At 47.9% G+C, this 24,375-nt stretch overlaps 1 protein-coding gene across 3 annotated transcripts in view; it reads right to left on the minus strand.

Moving 5' to 3' along the window:
• Window positions 1-217: 217 nt before the first annotated feature.
• Window positions 218-24,375, minus strand: part of arhgef2b (rho/rac guanine nucleotide exchange factor (GEF) 2b) — a 33,594-nt gene continuing 9,436 nt past the window's right edge. For 2 of the 3 annotated variants that reach the window (XM_085803211.1, XM_085803213.1), the window contains exons 3-22: window positions 21,235-21,302; window positions 21,022-21,085; window positions 19,970-20,102; window positions 18,694-18,797; window positions 18,451-18,594; window positions 15,303-15,556; window positions 13,940-14,065; window positions 13,204-13,321; window positions 12,121-12,369; window positions 9,651-9,727; window positions 9,308-9,480; window positions 7,303-7,370; window positions 6,854-7,093; window positions 6,660-6,737; window positions 6,183-6,238; window positions 4,400-4,441; window positions 4,141-4,191; window positions 3,098-3,382; window positions 1,242-1,389; window positions 218-392 (exon numbers count right to left, since the gene is read on the minus strand). In XM_085803211.1, coding sequence (XP_085659337.1) covers window positions 343-392; window positions 1,242-1,389; window positions 3,098-3,382; window positions 4,141-4,191; window positions 4,400-4,441; window positions 6,183-6,238; window positions 6,660-6,737; window positions 6,854-7,093; window positions 7,303-7,370; window positions 9,308-9,480; window positions 9,651-9,727; window positions 12,121-12,369; window positions 13,204-13,321; window positions 13,940-14,065; window positions 15,303-15,556; window positions 18,451-18,594; window positions 18,694-18,797; window positions 19,970-20,102; window positions 21,022-21,085; window positions 21,235-21,302 — 2,528 coding nt within the window. In that variant the 3' untranslated portion in view covers window positions 218-342. The remainder of the gene's footprint in view (window positions 393-1,241; window positions 1,390-3,097; window positions 3,383-4,140; window positions 4,192-4,399; window positions 4,442-6,182; window positions 6,239-6,659; window positions 6,738-6,853; window positions 7,094-7,302; window positions 7,371-9,307; window positions 9,481-9,650; window positions 9,728-12,120; window positions 12,370-13,203; window positions 13,322-13,939; window positions 14,066-15,302; window positions 15,557-18,450; window positions 18,595-18,693; window positions 18,798-19,969; window positions 20,103-21,021; window positions 21,086-21,234; window positions 21,303-24,375) is intronic. The other variant, XM_085803212.1, reaches the window with a different exon arrangement.

The raw sequence follows: 24,375 nt of genomic DNA on the forward strand, positions 1-24,375 counted from the left end.
CTATAGTATATAGTATAGTATATAGTATACTACTACATATTATGGTATGTAGTAGTTTTTTATTCCCGGGAGGCCGGTTCGTACCGGTCTAAAGTTTTGGTTGGACTACGAACCGGCCTCCTGGTCATTTTTTGGTGAATTGTTCCTTTAATCAGACTGATTCACCCCCCCCCCTCCCCTATAAAACCTGCCCCCCCCCCCCCTCCAGCTACACGGTTTTCAACAGCTGCTGTGAAACAGGAAGTGACATCATCATCATCTCCAGCTGAGTGACATCACAGCGACGTCGGTTTCCTGAGGTCGTCAGGTTGGTTGTCGTGACAACCGGCGTTAACGAAGGCGTTAACTGGGGTCGGCGCCGCACTCGCTCTCCTCCGGGATGTCCTGCAGGTCTGAGGGGTCAGAGGTCACAGGTTACCATAGCAACGGCCACACTCACTCCTAGAGCACCGTAAAAGAGAGTAAGGACACCACCATTGACTCCCGTGGTAATAAGGGTTTAAGGGTTTAAGGGTTTAAGGGTTTAGGGTTTAAGGGTTTAAGGGTTTAAGGGTTTAGGGTTTAAGGGTTTAAGGGTCTAAGGGTTTAAGGGTTTAAGGGTTTGAGGGTTTAGGGTTTAAGGGTTTAAGGGTCTAAGGGTTTAAGGGTTTAAGGGTTTAAGGGTTTAAGGGTCTAAGGGTTTAAGGGTTTAAGGGTTTAAGGGTTTAAGGGTTTGAGGGTTTAAGGGTCTAAGGGTTTAAGGGTTTAAGGGTTTAAGGGTTTTGTGCCCCTAGTGGCAGGATGTGGGTGTTGCAAAAGCGCCCAGAAAACCCATTCACTCCAGTGTATGTGTGTTGCCCACTTGCTGGTAAATTGATGAAAACGGCCGTGTTTTTGTTTTTAGGTGTCTTGGTCATATCAGATTATACTTATAATTAGTTTGTTACAAAATGTAGATTGAAACATTCATGTAGAAAACTGTTTATTTTTTTACTCTCCTATGTGTTAATGTTTATCTGTAAAGGATCCTCAATGATGCTATTAACGTGGGTGATCTATAAATGTCCTTAAATTATTGAAAACACCACACTGCTCATTCACCAACAATGCAGAGATGTCAGTTCTTTAGTAAAACCCATATTCCTCCACCAGGAGGCGCTGCCATTGGACCAATGCTGTCCTTACTCTCTTATTCCAGCGCTCTAGTCGCTACCAATCAGAGCGATCGATCTGATCGACGGACCGTGTGATCGGATACCAACCTCTGGGGCTGTCGGAGCGAGGAGAGATCTTCATCACCTCTTCCTCCTCGTTGGCTTCCTGGACGCCGTCTAATTGGTCGACCGGATCGTGACCGGCCAATGGGGCGAGGGCCTCCAGCTCCCGGCTGCCTCGCCGCTTGCTCGCCTGCTGGGAGTCACACGGACGTTTAGCCTCAAGTCTGCTCGGTACCGTACGTATATTCTTTTTTATTTCCTAGGTAACACTTTACTGTAATAGGTATTCATAAGATTGACCTAACACTGTCATAACCATCAATGAATACTTCTGACAGCTGTGGTTACCGTATTTCCTCTAATAGTAGCCGGTATCTATTTAATAGCCGGGTCTGTTATAATGGCCGGGGGCGTGGTTTACACGAACAAATAAAGGCCGGCCCCAAATACAGGCCGGGTCAATGGGAAAAAAACAAACAAACAGAAAAAACCTGAATTTCAGTCACTGTGGATGCACTGGTCTCAGGCGGCCAAACACGGATGCAGTAACCCACAAGTGCCAGCAGATGGCAGTAGCTAGATCTGAAGTGCCACATGAACCCACGCTTCAAGGAAACAGTCACTGACAACTCGACCGAAGAGAGCTTTAGCAGCATGGCGTGTCACTACCCGATTTGCGACGCTACCCGATCTGTGACAAAACTGGTCTGCGCATGCGCAGACCGGCCGCCATCTTGGACAGCTGCCTACGGCAACTCCACTTGGACAAACTTCATTTGGGCACTGCCCGATTTGCGTACATGCTTAAAGTTCTGTGAAATTAAAATACGGTACTGTAAAAATGATTAAAAAATAAAATAAAATAAAATAAAATAAAAACCGCGGAGGTCCGTCATAAGACAGCCGCGGCAGACTCGTTTATTCAGTGAGTGTTGTGGTAGTTGTGATTGTTTGTGGTTGTCATGGTGATGAGGCCGGCGAGAAAAGAGGACAGTAAACATTAAAAGTTGTTGCGGTACCTGCTACAGTAATGTGTAAAAAAATATAATTAATTGTAGGCAGAATGAAAACTGAGCACGGTAACTGTCAAATTTGAGCACCAGCATGAAACAGAGGAAGAAATAATAGCCTCTCTCAAATATAAGCCGGTCTCCAATACAGGGCCGGGGGGTCATGCCTATGTTCCCACAGCCCTATGTTCCCTCAGCCCTATGTTCCCTCATTTCTAACTTTTGTTGCCACTGAAAATTAGGCCCTATGTTCCCTCAGCCCTTTGGTCCCACCATTGGTTGGGTTTAGGCAATGAAGAAAGGAGTTGGTTAAGTTTAGTAAAAAGACCAGGTAGAGGCTAGACAGGCCAGATAGGTAGAGTCCAGATAGGTAGAGAGAGTCCAGAGGGAACATAGGGCTGAGGGAACATAGGGCTGTGGGAACATAGGCACGCTCCCCAGGCCGGTTCTCCTGGGCAGCTAAAGTAAATAAAGGCCTCGGCCTCTATTAGAGGAAATACGGTAAGTGTCATTCGGTAAGTTATGTCACTTTTGATGCAAAGTTACATTATTTGAGTTGAGTTGAGTTGAGGTGAGATTACTTTATTTATCCCATAGGGCAATTCTGTTTCTACAACTGACCGCCACACCACAATCACATACACAAGCATACATACAATTGAGGAGGAAAGTGCAAGGACAGTGCAAATTTGAGATCAAGTAAGATAAAGTCCTTGTTATGAGAACTTGACATAATTTTTAAAGTTTGGCCATTAGGTCTGCTATGACAGTTTAAATTGTCTTTATGTCAAGTTGTCAGAACAAAAACATCTCAAACAATGTCAACTTTTCAAGTAAAGTGTTACCCAGATGAAACCTAAGCGATATTTAAATCTACTCATGGTGACCGACCTGCTCCTCCTTGATGACATCAGCAGCCTTCCCATTGGCTCGTCTCCTTCCTGGCTCCTCAGGCTCCTCCCTCTTCAGACGCAGCCGTGTCACTTCCTCCTGCAGCAGCTCCACCTGTCGCCGTAGCAACAGCGCCTCGCCGCCGGCCTCCATCCCGGCGTCGCGCGACAGCGAGCGGATGAGGCGTGGCGCCGAGGAGGAGGAGGCGGAGCCAGCGGCGGCACTGGGGGCGGGGCCTGTGATGGCCAGCAGCTCCAGGATCGAGTCCTGACGAATCACAGCGGCCTGGGGGCGGAGCCACATCAACACAACGTCAAAACCGCCATCGTCTCAACCAATGATCAATAAACTACTTAAGCTTCGCGTCGGGTCGAACAACGCCCCTTAGAGTGGTAGAATGAGCAGAGACCACTGTTAGCTTAGCATTAGCCTTTAGCCCCTTAGAGTGGTAGAATGAGCAGAGACCACTGTTAGCTTAGCATTAGCCTTTAGCCCCTTAGAGTGGTAGAATGAGCAGAGACCACTGTTAGCTTAGCATTAGCCTTTAGCCCCTTAGAGTGGTAGAATGAGCAGAGACCACGGCCTGGAGTGATATATAGCTTTTATAAAACGGTTACCAATAAAGGCAATATGAAAGAGGACATGTAGTTTTCTGTTCCCAGCTGTCCAGACGTTAGCTCCTAGTAGCTCTGTCACTGCTCAGTCCCCTCTACCATTGTTAACCCTCTGGAGGTCAAAGTTCACCTTCAACATGTCAATTACACTACTTTACTACAGTTTTAACATCCTAAAAACATCAACTGTCTGTTGCTACGGACTGCAACAGTCCGTTGTCATGGATACATGACAACAACTTCCATTCATACCAGTCATACGTGCCTGAGGCGGAGTGATAGCCTACGCTGTGATAAGGCTTTAGAATAGTAGCCGTGGTAACTGCTCATTATACCACGGTTAACAACCAATCAGATCGCTGGATTTCACCTTTACATTTTATAATGATCAATAATCAATGAGTTGAGTAGAAGAAGAGGAACTCTGACCTGTAGTGCGTGGAGCTGGATGCTCAGGTTGACCAATCGCTGACGGACTTCCTGTGGAGAGAGAAGACTGCTGTTAAAAACCAGGACGTAGCCGGAACACAGCCGGAACAGGGCCACATCCAGAACTTGAATTTGTTCGGACTGAGTGATGAACAGCTGATGTTCTAAAGGCAAACCGTGCCATGTTCTGTTATTGATTCTTCATTACTACTATTTTCTCCTGAATGGTTATTGATAAGGAAGTGACGGGGTTTCTTACCTGGTTTAAGGTGCGTTCCTGCAGCTGGTTCCCATTTCTGTCCTGAAACACACAAACATATAAAAGAGATGTTACCACTACACTCCTAGGTATGCGTCGGCCACTGCTAGGTATGCGTCGGCCACTGCTAGGTATGCGTCGGCCACTGCTAGGTATGCGTCGGCCACTCCTAGGTATGCATCGGCCACTGCTAGGTATGCATCGGCCACTCCTAGGTATGCATCGGCCACTGCTAGGTATGCATCGGCCACTCCTAGGTATGCGTCGGCCACTGCTAGGTATGCATCGGCCACTCCTAGGTATGCGTCGGCCACTCCTAGGTATGCGTCGGCCACTCCTAGGTATGCATCGGCCACTGCTAGGTATGCATCGGCCACTGCTAGGTATGCGTCGGCCACTCCTAGGTATGCATCGGCCACTGCTAGGTATGCGTCGGCCACTGCTAGGTATGCGTCGGCCACTGCTAGGTATGCATCGGCCACTGCTAGGTATGCATCGGCCACTGCTAGGTATGCATCGGCCACTGCTAGGTATGCATCGGCCACTGCTAGGTATGCATCGGCCACTCCTAGGTATGCATCGGCCACTGCTAGGTACGCATCGGCCACTCCTAGGTATGCATCGGCCACTGCGAGGTATGCGTCAGCCACTCCACTCCTAGGTATGCATCGGCCACTCCTAGGTATGCATCGGCCACTCCTGGGTATGCATCGGCCACTGCCAGGTATGCGTCAGCCACTCCACTCCTAGGTACGCATCGGCCACAGCTAGGTATGCATCGGCCACTCCTAGGTATGCATCGGCCACTGCTAGGTATGCATCGGCCACTCCTAGATACGCATCGGCCTGCTAGGTATGCATCGGCCACTGCGAGGTATGCATCAGCCACTCCTAGGTATGCATCGGCCACTCCTAGGTATGCATCGGCCACTGCTAGGTATGTATCGGCCACTCCTAGGTATGTATCGGCCACTCCTAGGTATGCGTCGGCCACTGCGAGGCTGCCCTTGTTCTCTCTGGCCTCCCTGATGAGCTGTGTTACTACACCAGCGTGCTCCAGACCGTTGTTGTATGAGACGCTGTTCGGTCTTGGTGGCGAGCTTGCCCTTGCTTTGCAGACCAAGTCTCTGACCGCCTTCAGCTGCAGCACCAACCAGTGGAGCTGCAGCTCTGGATCCGGTTGCACTCTCCCAACTCCTCTTCCCTTCTGGGGTCGCTGCACATCTGCTCCAGATGACTGTCTAGTTGCTCCTGTGAGCAGGTTAGTCTTCCACTGAGCGTTAGTCCTCGGGAGCAGCTCCTTTGTGAACTTGGAGGGATCGGTTATGAAGGCAGCGAGCTTCCTGGCCCTTTCCCCAGCGCCATTCTGCCCGGCGGAGAACAGACTTCCCCTGAGCTGAGCCAGGCCGGTTGTTTCTTCTACTCCAGTCTTCTTGTACTGGGATTTCATCGATTCCATCTCCTGCCTGATGTCGTGGATTCTTCTTTCCGGCCTCTGGTTCTTCACATAAGGTGTCTTTTGGACTTTCTCCCCCTCCTCTCCGAACTGTCTGCAGCCACGGTGGCTGTGATTGTTGTCATGGCTTGGAGTCTTTCCTGGTTGTCACTGACTCTCCAGTCAAACCTTTCTTGGTTGTCGCCCAGTCTTTCCTGGTTGTCACTTGTGAGCGCTATATCTCTCAGTATAAACATCTATAAACATCTGCTGACATCTAGACACATCGTCAGAGATGTTCAGACAGAATCTAACTGTTGTAGGTTGAAGGCCAGTTTATATTTTTACCTTTGAGGAGCTGTCGTTGATCTCAAAGGAACCGTTCAGAGAAGTAGAGTCGCCATCTGGAATACAGACAGGTGAGACAGAAACAGGTGAGACAAAGACAGTGTATTATTTATCAACAACCGAAAAAGAAGACATTCATTAAAGCAGAAGTAAGCGATCCGGTGGTTTCGTCTAACTTCCTGTCAGCAGATGGAGTTAGCAGTCCCCGCCCTCGTCCCTACGTCACCACATTCACGCACATCCCTTGGCTGCACACACAGAGCCCCTTTATGCCGTTCTCTCTCCTCATTGGATAAAGGTTGTAGGATACAAGGAAAGTTTTCTCCTGGGCTCAGAGCAGAGCAGAGTGACTGACAGACCCGTGTTTCAGACCAAACACTCTATAGAAGTGATTGCTGTCGGAAGATACAACTATTTAAGACTTAGATTAACACAAACATTCACCTGACTTCTGCTTTAAAGACACAAATGACTCACTGCTCAGCTCCTGGTTGCCGTTGGTTACAGTGGATCTTTGGATGTTGGCGTCTAACAGCTGCTCGGTCAGTTTGTCCACTGGAACAAAGAAGAAGAACATGAGGAACATGAGGAGGAACAAGAGGAGGAACAAGAGGAGGAACTAAACATGGTGAAAAGGAGGTGCAGCTAAACGTAAGGAGGTGCAGCTTCACCTTCTCCGATGGCGGCGGTGAGGAGCGGCTCGGCCCGAGGAGCGTGAGGAGTGTTGGCCCTGAACAGGTTCCTGCAGGAGGAGGAGCTGGTGGAGGAGGAGGTCTTGAAGGAGGAGCTGTCTCCTTCTTCCTCCTCCTCCTCTTCTCCTCCTTTTCCCGTCGCCTCCACCAGGTCAGAGAACAGAGTCACGCGCTCCTGCAGGAGCTCCAGCACCTCCCTGTCCTTCTGCTGGATGTCCGCTGGGAGGAGGAGAGGAGGAGAAATACTGAAACAGCTGCAACTGGTGATGTAGTAGGAGGAGATGCAGGAGGAGGAGGTGCAGTAGGAGGAGGAGGTGCAGGAAGAGGAGAAGGTGCAGGAGAAGGAGGTGCAGGAAGAGGAAAATGTGCAGTAGGAGGAAGAGGTGCAGGAGAAGGAGGTGCAGGAGGAGCAGGAGGAGGTGCAGTACCTCTTAGTCTTCGCAGTAAAGCTTTGTCCTCCGTCTCGATGAGAGGAAACTCGTCTCTGGACGGACAACTACACAGAAAACACACAGTGAAGAACTTCATACTGTCATTATTTGAACTGTCATTTTCTATTGCACTTTGTAGTTTGGCCTTGGTGTCTCTCACTCTCTCTGTGTTTCCACAGATCCACCAGTCTGCCATCCAGTCCTCCCATTAAGCTGGTCTGTCCTCTATGAACCAGTCTGCCATCCAGTCCTCCATTAAGCTGGTCTGTCCTCTCTTCCTATGAACCAGTCTGCCATCCAGTCCTCCATTAAGCTGGTCTGTCCTCTATGAACCAGTCTGCCATCCAGTCCTCCATTAAGCTGGTCTGTCCTCTATGAACCAGTCTGCCATCCAGTCCTCCATTAAGCTGGTCTGTCCTCTCTTCCTATGAACCAGTCTGCCATCCAGTCCTCCCATTAAGCTGGTCTGTCCTCTCTTCCTATGAACCAGTCTGCCATCCAGTCCTCCCATTAAGCTGGTCTGTCCTCTATGAACCAGTCTGCCATCCAGTCCTCCCATTAAGCTGGTCTGTCCTCTCTTCCTATGAACCAGTCTGCCATCCAGTCCTCCATTAAGCTGGTCTGTCCTCTATGAACCAGTCTGCCATCCAGTCCTCCATTAAGCTGGTCTGTCCTCTCTTCCTATGAACCAGTCTGCCATCCAGTCCTCCCATTAAGCTGGTCTGTCCTCTCTTCCTATGAACCAGTCTGCCATCCAGTCCTCCCATTAAGCTGGTCTGTCCTCTATGAACCAGTCTGCCATCCAGTCCTCCCATTAAGCTGGTCTGTCCTCTCTTCCTATGAACCAGTCTGCCATCCAGTCCTCCCATTAAGCTGGTCTGTCCTCTATGAACCAGTCTGCCATCCAGTCCTCCATTAAGCTGGTCTGTCCTCTCTACCTATGAACCAGTCTGCCATCCAGTCCTCCATTAAGCTGGTCTGTCCTCTATGAACCAGTCTGCCATCCAGTCCTCCATTAAGCTGGTCTGTCCTCTCTTCCTATGAACCAGTCTGCCATCCAGTCCTCCATTAAGCTGGTCTGTCCTCTCTACCTATGAACCAGTCTGCCATCCAGTCCTCCATTAAGCTGGTCTGTCCTCTCTTCCTATGAACCAGTCTGCCATCCAGTCCTCCATTAAGCTGGTCTGTCCTCTCTTCCTATGAACCAGTCTGCCATCCAGTCCTCCCATTAAGCTGGTCTGTCCTCTCTTCCTATGAACCAGTCTGCCATCCAGTCCTCCCATTAAGCTGGTCTGTCCTCTCTTCCTATGAACCAGTCTGCCATCCAGTCCTCCCATTAAGCTGGTCTGTCCTCTATGAACCAGTCTGCCATCCAGTCCTCCATTAAGCTGGTCTGTCCTCTATGAACCAGTCTGCCATCCAGTCCTCCCATTAAGCTGGTCTGTCCTCTCTTCCTATGAACCAGTCTGCCATCCGGGTACTACAGTCCTACAGTCCCACAGTCCTACAACCCTACAGTCCCACAGTCCTACAACCCTACAGTCCCACAGTCCCACAGTCCTACAACCCTACAGTCCTACAACCCTACAGTCCCACAGTCCCACAGTCCTACAACCCTACAGTCCCACAGTCCTACAACCCTACAGTCCCACAGTCCCACAGTCCTACAACCCTACAGTCCCACAGTCCTACAACCCTACAGTCCCACAGTCCCACAGTCCTACAACCCTACAGTCCTACAACCCTACAGTCCCACAGTCCCACAGTCCTACAACCCTACAGTCTTACAGTCCTACAACCCTACAGTCTTACAGTCCTACAACCCTACAGTCCCACAGTCCTACAGTCCCACAGTCCCACAGTCCTACAACCCTACAGTCCCACAGTCCCACAGTCCTACAACCCTACAGTCTTACAGTCCTACAACCCTACAGTCTTACAGTCCTACAGTAGTAATGTCCTACAGTACTACAGTACAATACTACAGTCTAGTAGTACTGACCTGAGAGCAGCCTGCTGGATTCGGCTCATCCAGCTTCTCCTCTCGTCTTTCGACGCCGCGTGAAGCTCGTACATCTCAGGAGGCGTCGACGCGCTGAGCAGGTACATCCCTCGCTCCTGATTGGCCACATCTCTGACGATCAGGTTGGTCAGGGAGACGACCGGAGACTTATCCTGAGACAGACAGACAGGTAGACAGACAGGTAGACAGACAGGTAGAGACAGACAGGTAGACAGACAGGTGAGAGTAGGTAAATACTTCCTGAACCACTAACACTGTATTGACTTGACGACAACGCGGCTCCTTGTGAGAGCAGCTGTGTTCATGTTCAGGTGAAACTCACCAGCGATGCGAAGGTGAACTTCTGGTCTTTCTCCTGAAGGAAAACCAGGATGTCTGACATCAGCAGCACCTGCACATCTGGACACAAGACACACACGCTGGTGACATCACAGAGGTACAAGCTCCGCCCACACACTGGTGACAATCATCCACTCACTCACTCACTCCCTCTCCACTACAGCATGTACACGATGTAGGGAACGAGGAGGAGGATTCAGACGCTACGCAGTGACTCTCTGGATGTGGTTGCGTCAGCTGATGCTCCAGGTGTTAGCGTGTTAGCGTGTTAGCCTACTGCTGTGACAGAAGCAGACCGAGAATCATGTAAACAAACCGGACACATAAAAATAAAATAATAAAAACCGACACTTGTGGGAACATTAGAGGATGTGATTCTGTGTGGTTGTGTTTCTCTACAATAAACTGTTGAAATATCGGAAGTTTGGTTTGGTCGACTACTGTTGTGTGTCCCGACCGTGAGCTGTAACGGCTCTGTGGCGGGGAGCATACATCAGTCCAACTGCCCAAAAGTCCGACAGCTCATTTCTCCGACTACCCATTCTACAGTGTTGAGGTTAGGTTTAGGGTAACGTAAAGGGTTAGGGCTACTTAAGTCGGAGAAGTGGGAGGTCGGACTAATGGACGCAAAAATAAAGAAATGTATGGTCGGAGAAATGGGTAGTCGGACAGACGCCATGCGCCCCTCTGTGGCTATTAGCTTAGCTCGTCAGATCGTATTTCCTCCATATTCTACTACAGTTTCTTTATTAGATTGATTTAATGCTGCCTGTTATTGTTGGGATGCTGCTGCCCAACTCCTGCTGCTCAGGCAAACGGAGCGAAGAGTTTACTGCTAAATAACCTAAAGAAATCATGCTAATTAGCTTGCTGCTCGTCTTCGCTGGCAAAACACAACCGCATTGCATTGTGGGATACATACGGGAGTAGAAAGTAGTGTACATCGCTTGTTCACTCAGTTTTGCGGTGCATTGTGGGTGTTTTGTCGTCCACTACACAGAGCGATAGATATAACAGAGTGGCGACAGCCTTTGATGTCGCCGCCAGCGCGGTCACGTGGTTCATGTAGCTCCCAATAGTTCCAAACGAGGCTGCCGCTGTCATGTTCTGCTATGGGACAGACAGCACTGAGCTTGCTGCTTTTGGACGGTAAATATTAAAAAATAAACCGTACAAAGGTATATTTACAACTGTTACTGAATTACTGTATGTACATCAATGTCAGTTTTCAAACAAAAGGCAAAATCTTCTTGCTTCAAGGTTTTATTTGTCACTCTAAAGTGAAGATTAGCCTGCCCTACAGTAAAAATGGCATAAGAAGAGGAGTAAAGCAATATATTAAGCGGGAATATATATATTTAAGCATAAAAGATGTTCAATCAAACCCACACAGTTTGAAACAACGTTCAAAACACACGTACAGCCAGTATCACCTACATATAAAGCCCGCTAGCTTAATGCTAACGTATAATGCAAAACCTCATAGACGGGCTAACAGAAATTAGCATCGATATCGCCATTTTGCGGCAACCGAGCCACAGCAGTAAAGCTGCCAAAACCTGGCTTTAGCGCTGTCAACACGTCACAGTTTTAATATTTTGTTCATGCAAGAAAGTCACCGTTTAATCCGGAGTCTGTGGTCAGTTCATAACGTTTGTTAGGAACTTGCACCGATGTTTGTTCTGGGAGAAGTGCAGAGTCTGTGTGAGCCCCGACCGGGGACCAGGGGCAGCGGCTGTCACAGCAGCAGCAGCCGCTCTACTGAGCTGATCTGCCGGGGCCGACCGTCCGTCCTCCCGTCGGAGAAAACGAGCCAAGTAACGTATCCGCATGCTTTTAGAGGTTTACCGCTGGCTGGTTAAATTATTTTGAAGAGATTAATGTTGGTCTCATTGATGAAATTTAACAACTGTGGCCGTGGCATTAGTTTGTTTGAATGAAAAGTGAGCAGGGCTGCTTCTGGGCTACGGACTGAAATCACCACAGTTACGTAAATAAATAAATGTTTTTCAATGAACCGATCAGTCTAATAATTTTTATTTTGTTAAGTCAACATGGTTACTGTACTTGGGAAAGATTATTACCACTTTATAACTTAAAATTGGTCGGTATTTCGTCAACGTAGCTCAGTAGTTTCTTGCTGTGCAGCCATAGAAACAGACGTGGTCCAGCGCCGCGGGAGGAATGTTTGGAACTATTGAGGGCTCCATAACCCGGAAGTCGGCCCGCCATTTTTTACAACGGAGTCCTATGGGAGTGTCGCCACTCTGTTATATCTATCGCTCTGCCACTACATAGTGGAGGAAATTAATCGCGGAGAATTCGAACAACACTACAAAATGTTGAACACACTATATAGTTAGTTACTACATCGTGATAGGAGGAGATTTACTACACAGCCAGAGGTACTAGCTCCGCCCACATGGTGACATCACGGTGGCGAGCGGGTCTACCTTTCATCCGGGACCCCTGCACCTTCCAGAGCAGCGTTCCCTCGTGCAGCAGCTTCCTCCGGAGCAGCTCTCCTCCTCTGAACGCTCCTCCTCCTCGGACCTCGGCCGCCGCCCGCGGGTCGAGCCGCGCTGACACCTCCTGCAGCCGCCTGGTCCGGTCCAGCTCCAAAACCTCCTGGTCGATGGAGCCGACCAGCTCCTTCAGCAGCCGCAGGGCCTCCTTCAGAGACCGCACCTCCTCCTCGTCACCTAGAGGAGGGTTAGAGGTCATTAGAGGTCAGAGGTCAGAGGTCATCAAAGTCAAAGTGTCTTTATTTGTCCTAAACAGGGAAAATTGATTTGCAGCCAGGAAGATCCACACATTCAAACACATACACAAATAGACAACACCAGATAACATGTAACATATCACGGGCAGATTAAAAGGACCAACTGCAGAGATAAAATATGATTAAAAAGTGCCAATAATGTACAAACAAATAAATAATAAACACTAAACAGCATGGGGCCTGAAGTGCAAATGCAACAGGCAGGTTACAACAGTCGTGAACAGTCTGTATAGACATACAGTACTGAGGTCAGAGGTCATCAGAGGTCAGAGGTCATTAGTAGCCTCATAAACCAGCCTCTCCAGGAAATACATTTAATTTCATTTCATTTCATTTCTCAGGTAGAGTCTGGCCTCATCCATGGCCTGAAGCCCTCAGGGGGCCGAGCCAATCAGCATCGCCGCTCAGATTTCTGTGATTGACACAGCACGTTGGCCAATCGGGGACCGACGTCACTACACTGCGCGACTCTTACCACAACAAACATGGCGGAGCTTTCTAGCAGCAGCAGCCTAAAAACAGCTGAAACACCATCAACCGTCCATTACAGCAGTTAGACAAGAGCAAGAGTCGGCGCTTGTTGAGTTTCTTGAAGGAAGACGAGGATGAAGTTTTCGCTGTTCTTCCAACTGGATTCGAGGTCATTAGAGGTCAGAGGTCATTAGAGATCAGAGGTCATTAGAGATCAGAGGTCACTAGAGGTCACTAGAGGTCAGAGGTCATTAGGGGTCAGAGGTGAAAGGTCAGCGGTTACCTTTGGTGTTGTCGAGGAGACGCTGGAGGAGAACCGGGTACTTTGTGATTCGCTGTGTCACCAGCAGGATGCACTCCTGGACGCCATGGCGACGCAGCAGAGGACCACGGCACGCACGCTGCGGAGCAACGGACACACGTCAACAACAGATTAGACCGGATTAGACCGGATTAGACCAGGTCTGAACCAGATTAGACCAGATTAGACCAGGTTTTAACCAGATAAAACCAGATTAGACCAGGTCTAAACCAGGTCTGAACCAGATTAGACCAGATCTAAACCAGATTAGACCAGGTCTGAACCAGATTAGACCAGGTCTGAACCGGATTAGACCAGATCTAAACCAGATTAGACCAGGTCTGAACCAGATTAGACCAGATCTAAACCAGATTAGACCAGGTCTGAACCGGATTAGACCAGGTCTAAACCAGATTAGACCAGGTATAAACCAGATTAGACCAGATTAGACCAGATTAGACCAGGTCTGAACCAGATTAGACCAGATCTAAACCAGATTAGACCAGATTAGACCAGGTCTGAACCAGATTAGACCAGATCTAAACCAGATTAGACCAGGTCTGAACCAGATTAGACCAGATCTAAACCAGATTAGACCAGATCTAAACCAGATTAGGTCTGACTTTGAATCAGACATCCTAATCCAGATCCACGGTAAACCAGGTCTAGACCAGATGGGATTGGGATTAGGACAGACCGGTTCAAACCGGTTCCTCACCCTGACGAACTGCTGTAGTCTTCGGTCTCGGGTCAGAACTTCTTTGTAGAGTTTCACGGCCTTCGGGTGTCGACTGCAGAACTCAGAGTAAAGTTTCTTCATGTCTTCAGCAGACTGACCTGAGAACTGCAACAACACACAACATATATATATTAGGGCTGTCAGGCGATTAAAAAAATTAATCTCATTAATTACAGGATTTGTAATTAATTAATCTAATCAATCGCATTTTAATCTCATATCTGCTAAAGGTACCCAAATAAAGAATTCAAATTCTAGGACATTATAAAATTGTATTGTCAATTGAATACACTAAGAATAGAAGATTTGAAATCCACATTTTTATTGGTGAAGTGGTGTTTCATAAATGAAATTTAAAAGAAAATGGTCAAGCACGTCCCAGCAAAGGTGCATAACAGAAGAGCAGCGCCCGGGAGCGGAGGCAGTTTCAGATCGTGGACCAGATCGTACCAGACAGGAAGTCGGGCTCAGAAAACCGGCGCGGAGAGAGCAGGAGAAGCAGCTCCCCATGCAGCCAGCCAAGCGCCTACGAGGACGCGCTGCTCCCGCTCCGTAAATAAGTAAATACCCTTCAAGTTTTATGTTTTAGCTTTAGCCTTTTTCAACATTGCCTTAGCAGTTTGCCGTTGCATATTCTCATTTGTCCAGGTCATAGTATTTCAAAGGAGGTTAAATCAAACGCAACTGGACTTAGTTATTTGTCTAGGAAGACGTTTCACCTTCATCCAAGAGGCTTCATCAGTTCATGTAGCATCTGACCAGGCTGGGACTGGTCCAACTAACTGGTGTGGAGACCCAGTATTTAACCTCAAACGATTACTTTTCTTCATCCAAAAAGACACGCCAAAAAACATCCAAATACCTCCATAGTGCTCGTCTGTAATGTCCCTCTTGTATTGAAGTCCCGACATGAGAAATTGTTCTACCGGGGAATTTGCACTGACCGGCGGAAGAGCAGTGAACTGAGACACTGGGAGCTTCCGCTACAAAACAAGCTTGAAACATAGACTTATTTAATTTTTTTCGGGACAATTTTGCATTTCAGGGCTTCAATACAAGACGGACATTACATACGAGCAGCATGGAGGTATTTAGATGTTTTTTGGTGTGTCTTTATGTTACGAAGACAGTTGGTATCCATTTGCAACCGTCATATGGACATGCACTGCTACGCTGAGACCCCCTGTAACTCAGAGAAGCCACAGAGGACTCTGAAACTTCTCCCAGCCCTTAGTCCACATGAGGGGGAGGAGATAATGAGTTAAGAAATTTGAATTTTGGGTGAACTATCCCTTAACATCAGACCGGAGAGGGAGACAGAGGAGGACGAGGACGTTCGTACCTGTTTGAGCAGCAGATCTCCGATGCGGCGCACGGTGAAGTTGTTGGCGCCCTCCCCCTCGCCCTCGCCCTGGCGGCGGCGCTCCAGCAGTGCCGACAGGAAGTTGGAGTGCAGCTCCAGCAGCTGGTCCAGACACGGGAAGATGGTGTGGACCACCGCCGCCTCCAGCATCACCTCCTCCAGCATCCCCCGCCGGTACACACCCTCCATGATCCGCAGGGTCCTCACATGGTGGAACTCTGTCTGGATCAGCTCTGAAACACAGACAGGTAGAGACAGACAGGTCATTAGACACACAGACAAACAGACAGACAGACAGACAGGTACATGCCAGCAACGGTCCTGAACTCTGAACGCTGCGTCTGTGGAAGATCCTGCGAGTCTTCTGGAGAAGGGGGAAGATCCCAGATTAGGGACCGAAGAGGAAAACTCCAGACGGATATAGACCAGTTCAGGATGACAGGGATGCCAGGCCGTCTGGAGCACGCTGGTGTAGTAACACCGCTCATCAGGGAGGCCAGAGAGAACAACGGCAGCCTCGCAGTGGCCGATGCATACCTAGGAGTGGCCGATGCATACCTCGCAGTGGCCGATGCATACCTAGCAGTGGCCGATGCATACCTAGCAGTGGCCGATTCATACCTAGCAGTGGCCGATGCATACCTAAGAGTGGCCGATGCATACCTTGCAGTGGCCGATGCATACCTAGCAGTGGCCGATGCATACCTAGCAGTGGCCAACGCGTACCTAGGAGTGGCCGATGAACACCTAGCAGTGGCCGACGCATACCTAGGAGTGGCCGACGCATACCTAGGAGTGGCCGATGCATACCTAGCAGTGGCCGACGCATACCTAGGAGTGGCCGACGCATACCTAGGAGTGGCCAACGCGTACCTAGGAGTGGCCGATGAACACCTAGCAGTGGCCGACGCATACCTAGGAGTGGCCGACGCATACCTAGGAGTGGCCGATGCATACTTGGCAGTGGCCGACGCATACCTAGGAGTGGCCGACGCATACCTAGGAGTGGCCAACGCGTACCTAGGAGTGGCCGATGAACACCTAGCAGTGGCCGACGCATACCTAGGAGTGGCCGATGCATACCTAGCAGTGGCCGACGCATACCTAGGAGTGGCCGACGCATACCTAGGAGTGGCCGACGCATACCTAGGAGTGGCCGATGAACACCTAGCAGTGGCCGACGCATACCTAGGAGTGGCCGACGCATACCTAGGAGTGGCCGACGCATACCTAGGAGTGGCCAACGCGTACCTAGGAGTGGCCGATGCACACCTGGCAGTGGCCGATGCACACCTAGCAGTGGCCGACGCATACCTAGCAGTGGCCGACGCATACCTAGGAGTGGCCGACGCATACCTAGGAGTGGCCGACGCATACCTAGGAGTGGCCGACGCATACCTAGGAGTGGCCGACGCATACCTAGGAGTGGCCGACGCATACCTAGGAGTGGCCAACGCGTACCTAGGAGTGGCCGATGAACACCTAGCAGTGGCCGACGCATACCTAGGAGTGGCCGACGCATACCTAGGAGTGGCCGACGCATACCTAGCAGTGGCCGACGCATACCTAGCAGTGGCCGACGCATACCTAGGAGTGGCCGACGCATACCTAGGAGTGGCCGATGCATACCTAGCAGTGGCCGACGCATACCTAGGAGTGGCCGACGCATACCTAGCAGTGGCCGACGCATACCTAGGAGTGGCCGATGCACACGGCACCATCCCACACAAACCTGTGCAGCTCAACAACAGCAGCCACCAATCAGAGCATGCATGGATGACCTTACTGCAGAGCATGCATGGATGACCTTACCGTCACCACTGAATCAGTCCCAGGCTGTCAGTTGAGTGGTCAAGGCAAGGCAATTTTCACGGATTTGTTTCAAACCAGGCAAGTCACGGTCAATGGTGCTGAGGAAAGGGAAGGTCGAGGACGAGTTTCGGTTCCACGTTGCATGCACAGATATACCAACCATCTCAGAGAAGCCTGTCAAAAGCTTGGGCTTTTTTTTTGACAGTTCTTTGTGAGACACAACATCCAGATTAGCGTTGGGCAATGATTATGGAATATCATTATTAACCCTTGAAACAGAGCTACAAGGGGTAGAGGTTGAAAGTCAACCCCTACGAATTGGGACCCCCCTTCAACAGTCACATACGTCATCAGTCGTCTCTGCTGGCTTTCACATAAGCAGACGTGACAATCTTTTGCCACAAATCCTGTATTCAAAACCATGTTAACTTAATGTAAATGTGGTGGTCTCTGTCCGTAGGCTCCAGAGCCCCGAGGCAGCGCTGCTCCTCTGTCCAATACAACCCTAACACCTGAAAAATGAAGACTAAATAAAAACTAGAAATTGTATTTCCTGAAGGAAATACGTGTGAATGCTGAAAGCAGCTGAACGCCATTGCTGAATTAGCAAATGGAATTGACAAATAGTGCAAGTAGTGATCAACATGCAAATGTACGACCAAGGGAGGAATCGAACCCACGAGCTCAAGGTCAGTAGACCTTTACTCTGCCACTAGGCCACAGAGAGCACACAGTTGTCTTAGAGCAGCGGTATAAACAAGAAACATGTTGAGACAAACCAAGACAGAAAGAGGTAAAGAGAAAAGGTGGGGGGCATATGTGCATTATCATGGCTGCTCATGCAAGATCTGAGAATAAGCCAGACCAAGTGGTAGGAGTTACAGTTGGCATGTTACACAAGCAACTAAGGCAGGAATCGAACCCTGGACCTCATGATTGGCAACCCGGCAAACTAACATCTCAACCACAGAGAAGATGAAACATATTTTGATTCACTAACAAAGTTGTTGGGGCTGGATTTGAACCTGCGATCTTTGGGTCATCAGCCCAGTGATCTAACCACTTGAATATAGTTACAGTCAGTGAGAGATAGGTAAAAGAAACCCACTGTATAAGAGGCTCACTGGCTTGATTATTATGGTACCGTAGATGATTGTTATCATGATTATTCTGGTATGTATTGTTATTATGATGATTATTATGGTATGTATGATTATTATGGTACCGTAGATGATTGTTATGATGATTACTATGGTATGTATTATGATTACTATGATGATTATTATGGTATGTATGTATGATTATTGTGGTGTACCGTAGATGACGTCCTGCTGCTTGATGAGGTCTTTGTGCAGCGTCTGGAGGAAACTGGGCTCGACCGTGAGACTCCAGCTGTCGGCTTGGAGACAGCGTCCGTCCATCTGCAGCGTGTCCAGCAGGGGGCTCCACCAGTACTCCCCTACACACACACACACACACACACACACACACACCTTCAGCCTCTCGTGGTGGTGGGTTATTGATCAGTGTGAGTGACGGTGCTCGGCGGTGAACCGACCGTCGTCCGTCAGAGACTCCATGGACAACGTCCGACTCCTGAAGTTCAGAGACTCTGTGGACTGAGACAGGATCCTCCGAAGGCCGGCCGAGTCCTCGCAGCCGCTGAGAGACACACACACAGACAATGAGTTAACCACAGAGGCCGCCACACGGCCGTTACCATGGTGACAGGGGCTCGGACTCAGCAGGGTTTATACAGGAATCTTAAAGTTAATTTCAATACCTTTTTAAGACTTTTTCAAGACCAACATTTTTTAATACCTCACCGCCACTTCAAGCTGTAACCATTTACATTAATGACACTTTTAACTGAACAGGTTTAGTTTTTGTGATAAAGACTCTAGACCACTATGATACAACAGAATTCAAAAAAGGCTAGGATAATAAATCAAAGGCAAAGTTTATCGAAAAAAACATTGCTCAACCCTCAAAAAAACAAAAACAACAATCTTCTTTTCTTTTTCATGAACCGGTTCATCTTTGTTTTTTAATAAAACAAATAAATTCACACACTTCCGCAATGTTTTTTACAACTCAAACTCTTGGACAGCTAATTCAGAAAAAATATAAACTTTTTAAGGGTCTTAATTTTCCCAAAATTGATTTATCACCTTTTAATACTTTAATACTTTAAGACCCCGCGGATACCCTGCTCAGGGATGAATGAATTGCTGTTGGGATGTTTTCTATAAAGTTTTCTATTATATGCATACTGTGTAGTTCATGTATATTGTATTGTATGTATATTATATTCTGTATTTCGTACTATGTGGCTTGATGAATGGCTTCAGGTTGGTATTGGATCAGTATCATAGTATTATAGTATAGTATTATAGTATTATTAGTATTATGTATAGAGGGAGCTATAGCTATTCTAGCACTTTATTTTTGTGTGCTGATTTGCTCTGTCTCCTTTATTATAATGGTTGGCCGCTCTTTTTAATTACTCTATGTACCTATTTACCTATGATACTTTAGACGTCTGGGTCTTTGATGTATTTTTGTATTTTGTATATTTTTCTATTTTTCTAATATTTGTACATTTTTGAAGTTGTTATTCTTCTCGATGATTGTTACGTGTCTATCAAGTGACTGACCACGGCTGTGAGTATTTAAATGCATCACTTCCTGTTGCAAACTGCACACTGAGGAAGACGTTGTCGAAACCGGTCTGTCTGTGTGTTTTAGCGCCGACGCAGTTTGCAAAAAAAAAAAACTATGAGAAGGACACGAGTGCTGCTGCCGTTACCATGGTGACGGGGGCTGGGACTCACCCTGCGATGTTGTTGGTGGAGACGCTCTTGGCCAGAGAGAGACCGGACCGGACTCGTCTGGACCCGAGCAGAGACTGACGAAGGCTGTCGGACGGGTAGATGGCCGAGCTCGGACGCTCCTTCATCATGGGAGCTGAGGACAAGACAAGGCATCTTTATTTATACATTATTACAGCGCATTTCATACCAACGCAACTCAATGTTCTTTACATAAAGACTAAACATAAAAAAAACAGAGAAGCATAAAACAGAATAAAAACAACAGAGTTAAAAGCAAGAGCAAATAAAAGTGACACAACACATCTCCCATCATGCACCTGGACAGGACTGTCATGACGACGGGTGGACAGAGAGACAGACAGAGAAACAGACAGGTGGACAGAGAGAGAGACGGGTGGACAGAGAGACAGACGGGTGGACAGAGAGACAGACGGGTGGACAGAGAAACAGACAGGTGGACAGAGAGAGAGACAGGTAGACAGACAGGTGGACAGAGATACAGACAGGTGGACAGAGAGAGAGACGGGTGGACAGAGAGACAGACGGGTGGACAGAGAGACAGACAGGTGGACAGAGAGACAGACAGAGAAACAGACAGGTGGACAGAGAGACAGACGGGTGGACAGAGAGACAGACAGAGAAACAGACAGGTGGACAGAGAGAGAGACGGGTGGACAGAGAGACAGACAGGTGGACAGAGAAACAGACAGGTGGACAGAGAGACAGACAGGTGGACAGAGATACAGACAGGTGGACAGAGAGAGAGACGGGTGGACAGAGAGACAGACAGGTGGACAGAGAGACAGACAGGTGGACAGAGAGACAGACAGGTGGACAGAGAGAGAGATGGGTGGACAGAGAGACAGACGGGTGGACAGAGAGAGAGACAGAGAGACAGACGGGTGGACAGAGAGACAGACAGGTGGACAGAGAGACAGACGGGTGGACAGAGAGACAGACGGGTGGACAGAGAGACAGACAGGTGGACAGAGAGACAGACGGGTGGACAGAGAGACAGACGGGTGGACAGAGAGACAGACGGGTAGACTCACTTTTCGTCCTCATGGCGACGTTCTGCAGAGCTGAACTGTTTCTGGACAGGGCCAACTTCTGTTGCTGTTGGAGAGAGACAGACAGGTCGTCAGGACAGACAGACAGGTAGAGAGACAGACAGGTAGAGAGGAAGACAGGTAGGTAGAGAGACAGACAGACAGACAGACAGACAGACAGACAGACAGACAGACAGACAGACAGACAGGTCTTACCCTCTGTTTCATCTTGGCACAGCTGGCCAGACTGTCTCTGCAGCGGTTGTGGATGGTGACATTGCAGGCTGAGAGAGAGACAGGTAGACAGACAGACAGGTAGAGACAGAGAGACAGGTAGAGAGAGAGACAGGTAGAGAGACAGACAGGTAGAGAGACAGACAGGTAGAGAGACAGACAGGTAGAGAGACAGACAGGTATCAGTGTGATTTCAAACATCTGATTGGTTGAACCCCCACAGGACAAAACACAGCAGCGATGGGTTTGGGTCCCGGCTATTTTCTTTGGCAAATTTAGGCAAATTCTGAGCAACAAACAGGAGAATATGAAGATATAACTAATGCTACTGATACAGCTGTTAGATTTCATCACTGAGACCAACATTTATCTCCTAGAAATACTTTAACCAGCCGGTGGTAAACCTCTAAAAACCTGCGGGTAAGTTAACTAGCGATGGTTTTCTCCCCCGGGATGAGGACGGAGGTTGGCCGGCCCAGCAGCTCTGCTTTGTTGTTGTTGCTTCTGATTGGCTAACATCGGCTTCCTTCTCTATTCACAATAAGTTTCTGAACGTCATCTCTGGTCAAAACCAGAAGCCGGTTTTGTAGGCTATTCCTGGTGGAATTGTACGTTTCCGTTTCCATGGTTTTCAGTCGTTGTCATAGTTGCGGTAAACGCATCATGGATCTATTAACGCTGGTTTTTAACATGGATGATGTCAGTCTGTGTGATATCCACTGTTAGAAGCTGCTGTGATGATCCATGTGTTTTACAGGTTTACATTGGAAAAAAAAAAAATCCATGCAGTTACCGCGACTACAGTAACCATGGAAACGTGAACATAAAATTCCACCGGAAGAACAAAACCGGCAAAACAGGCTACGTTGTTGACGTTCGGAAAAAGGTGGATAAGATAGAAAGAGGGGGGGGCAATATCTGCTCTATCCTACCCCATTACACAGTGTTGGGGGAATAAACCCTGAGCTCCTTCACGTCTCAGTCACACACACACCTTAAACACATGTTCCCCCCCGACCCAGTTCTCAGGATCTTCCTCAGCAGCCAATCACAATGTAGGTCAGCAGGGTCACACACACACACTCACACACACACAGAGTCTCCGTCTATTGTGTTGAGACAGACGAGTGTTAACTGTGTTAGAATGATCTCAGCTGACTCCGAGTGTGTGTGTGTGTGTGTGTGTGTGTGTGTGTGTGTGTGTGTGTGTGTGTGTGTGTGTGTGTGTGTGTGTGTGTGTGTGTGTTAATCTGAGGACATCTGTTCATTGTGTGTGAGGATTAACTCTCCGTCTGTCTCAGTTCAACTGTTTCTGTAACAAACTGATCAGCAATAATCAATACTGAACAATGAAAACCAGAACTATTTCGTTTAGTTTAGTATTTAGATTTGGTTTTTCTGAATCAATTTCTTTGATTTCATTATGATTAGATGTCTGTTGGTATTCTAGTTGATTATTTGTTTAGTTTAGGTGTTTCCTGTTTATTATGGGTAGGCTGTTGCTAAGGGACCAGCATGCACCTGGGGGGCTAAAGGGAGAGGCACAGGAACTGTCTTTGTTCTTTGTTCTTTGTTCGCTCACTTTCTGGTTAAATAAAACACCTTTCTTTGGTTGAAACTGGACATTTGTTTGGACATTATGTTTTTCCCATCCGAGTAGAAACCCTACACCACCACGACCCATAATGCAACAGTTTGATGTGAAACTTGAAACGGCTTCTACAGATGCAGTGTGGAGGAAGCTCCTCTAAAGCTCCGTGTAGTTGAGTCTGGCAGCAGTTTGACTGAACTACATCTCTACTCTAGTTAGTAAAACTAGGCAAGACAATTTTATCTGTATAGCCTGTTTTTACAGTTTGTCTCAAAGGGCTTCACATCCCATCATAACAACATCCTCTGTCCTTAGACCCTCACATCCACTGAGGAAAAACTCCATAGAAAACCCTTTTAACAGGGAAAAACTACAGCTAAAAGCAACTTTATCAACTACTTCTACTATTGAACTCAGAGTTAAATAAATCAACATGTGGTGGTTATGAAACTAAATACTAAATGTCTACAAAACATTCACACGCTGCAGAAGTATGACTCTACTCATGGTTGGTCAACATCCTGTAGCTTCACCATAGACATGTTGGGTAACCATGACGACTAACACAGTTCTGACTGTCACATACTGATAGAAAATGATATATTATGTAAACGTTGTTCCTCTGACAAGATATAGTACAATAACAACAAAGTTGTTGGTGGTGTATTAAGGTTTCTACTACATCGTATGGTGTGACTGTCCGCCATGTGTGACCTTAATAATAAGAGTATATTTCCAAATAAATGATAAATACTTGATAGTTGTACAGTGCATATAAAATAATGAGGTGTTTTTAAAGTCCAGAAAGAGTTGATGTCTGTGAATAATGTCCAAACAAGTAGTGACCGGTGTAGCTACCAAATAAATGCAGTAGTGACCGGTGTAGCTACCAAATAAATGAAGTAGTGACCGGTGTAGCTACCAAATAAATGCAGTAGTGACCGGTGTAGCTACCAAATAAATGAAGTAGTGACCGGTGTAGCTACCAAATAAATGAAGTAGTGACCGGTGTAGCTACCAAATAAATGAAGTAGTGACCGGTGTAGCTACCAGATAAATGAAGTAGCGACCGGTGTAGCTACCAAATAAATGAAGTAGTGACCGGTGTAGCTACCAAATAAATGAAGTAGCGACCGGTGTAGCTACCAAATAAATGAAGTAGCGACCGGTGTAGCTACCAAATAAATGCAGTAGTGACCGGTGTAGCTACCAAATAAATGAAGTAGCGACCGGTGTAGCTACCAAATAAATGCAGTAGTGACCGGTGTAGCTACCAAATAAATGAAGTAGCGACCGGTGTAGCTACCAAATAAATGAAGTAGTGACCGGTGTAGCTACCAAATAAATGCAGTAGTGACCGGTGTAGCTACCAAATAAATGAAGTAGCGACCGGTGTAGCTACCAAATAAATGAAGTAGCGACCGGTGTAGCTACCAAATAAATGAAGTAGCGACCGGTGTAGCTACCAAATAAATGAAGTAGCGACCGGTGTAGCTACCAAATAAATGAAGTAGCGACCGGTGTAGCTACCA

This window comes from Trachurus japonicus, chromosome 16 (genome assembly GCF_045865225.1).
Source record: "Trachurus japonicus isolate A0001 chromosome 16, Traja_1.0".
NCBI classification, from domain to species: Eukaryota; Metazoa; Chordata; class Actinopteri; order Carangiformes; family Carangidae; genus Trachurus; species Trachurus japonicus.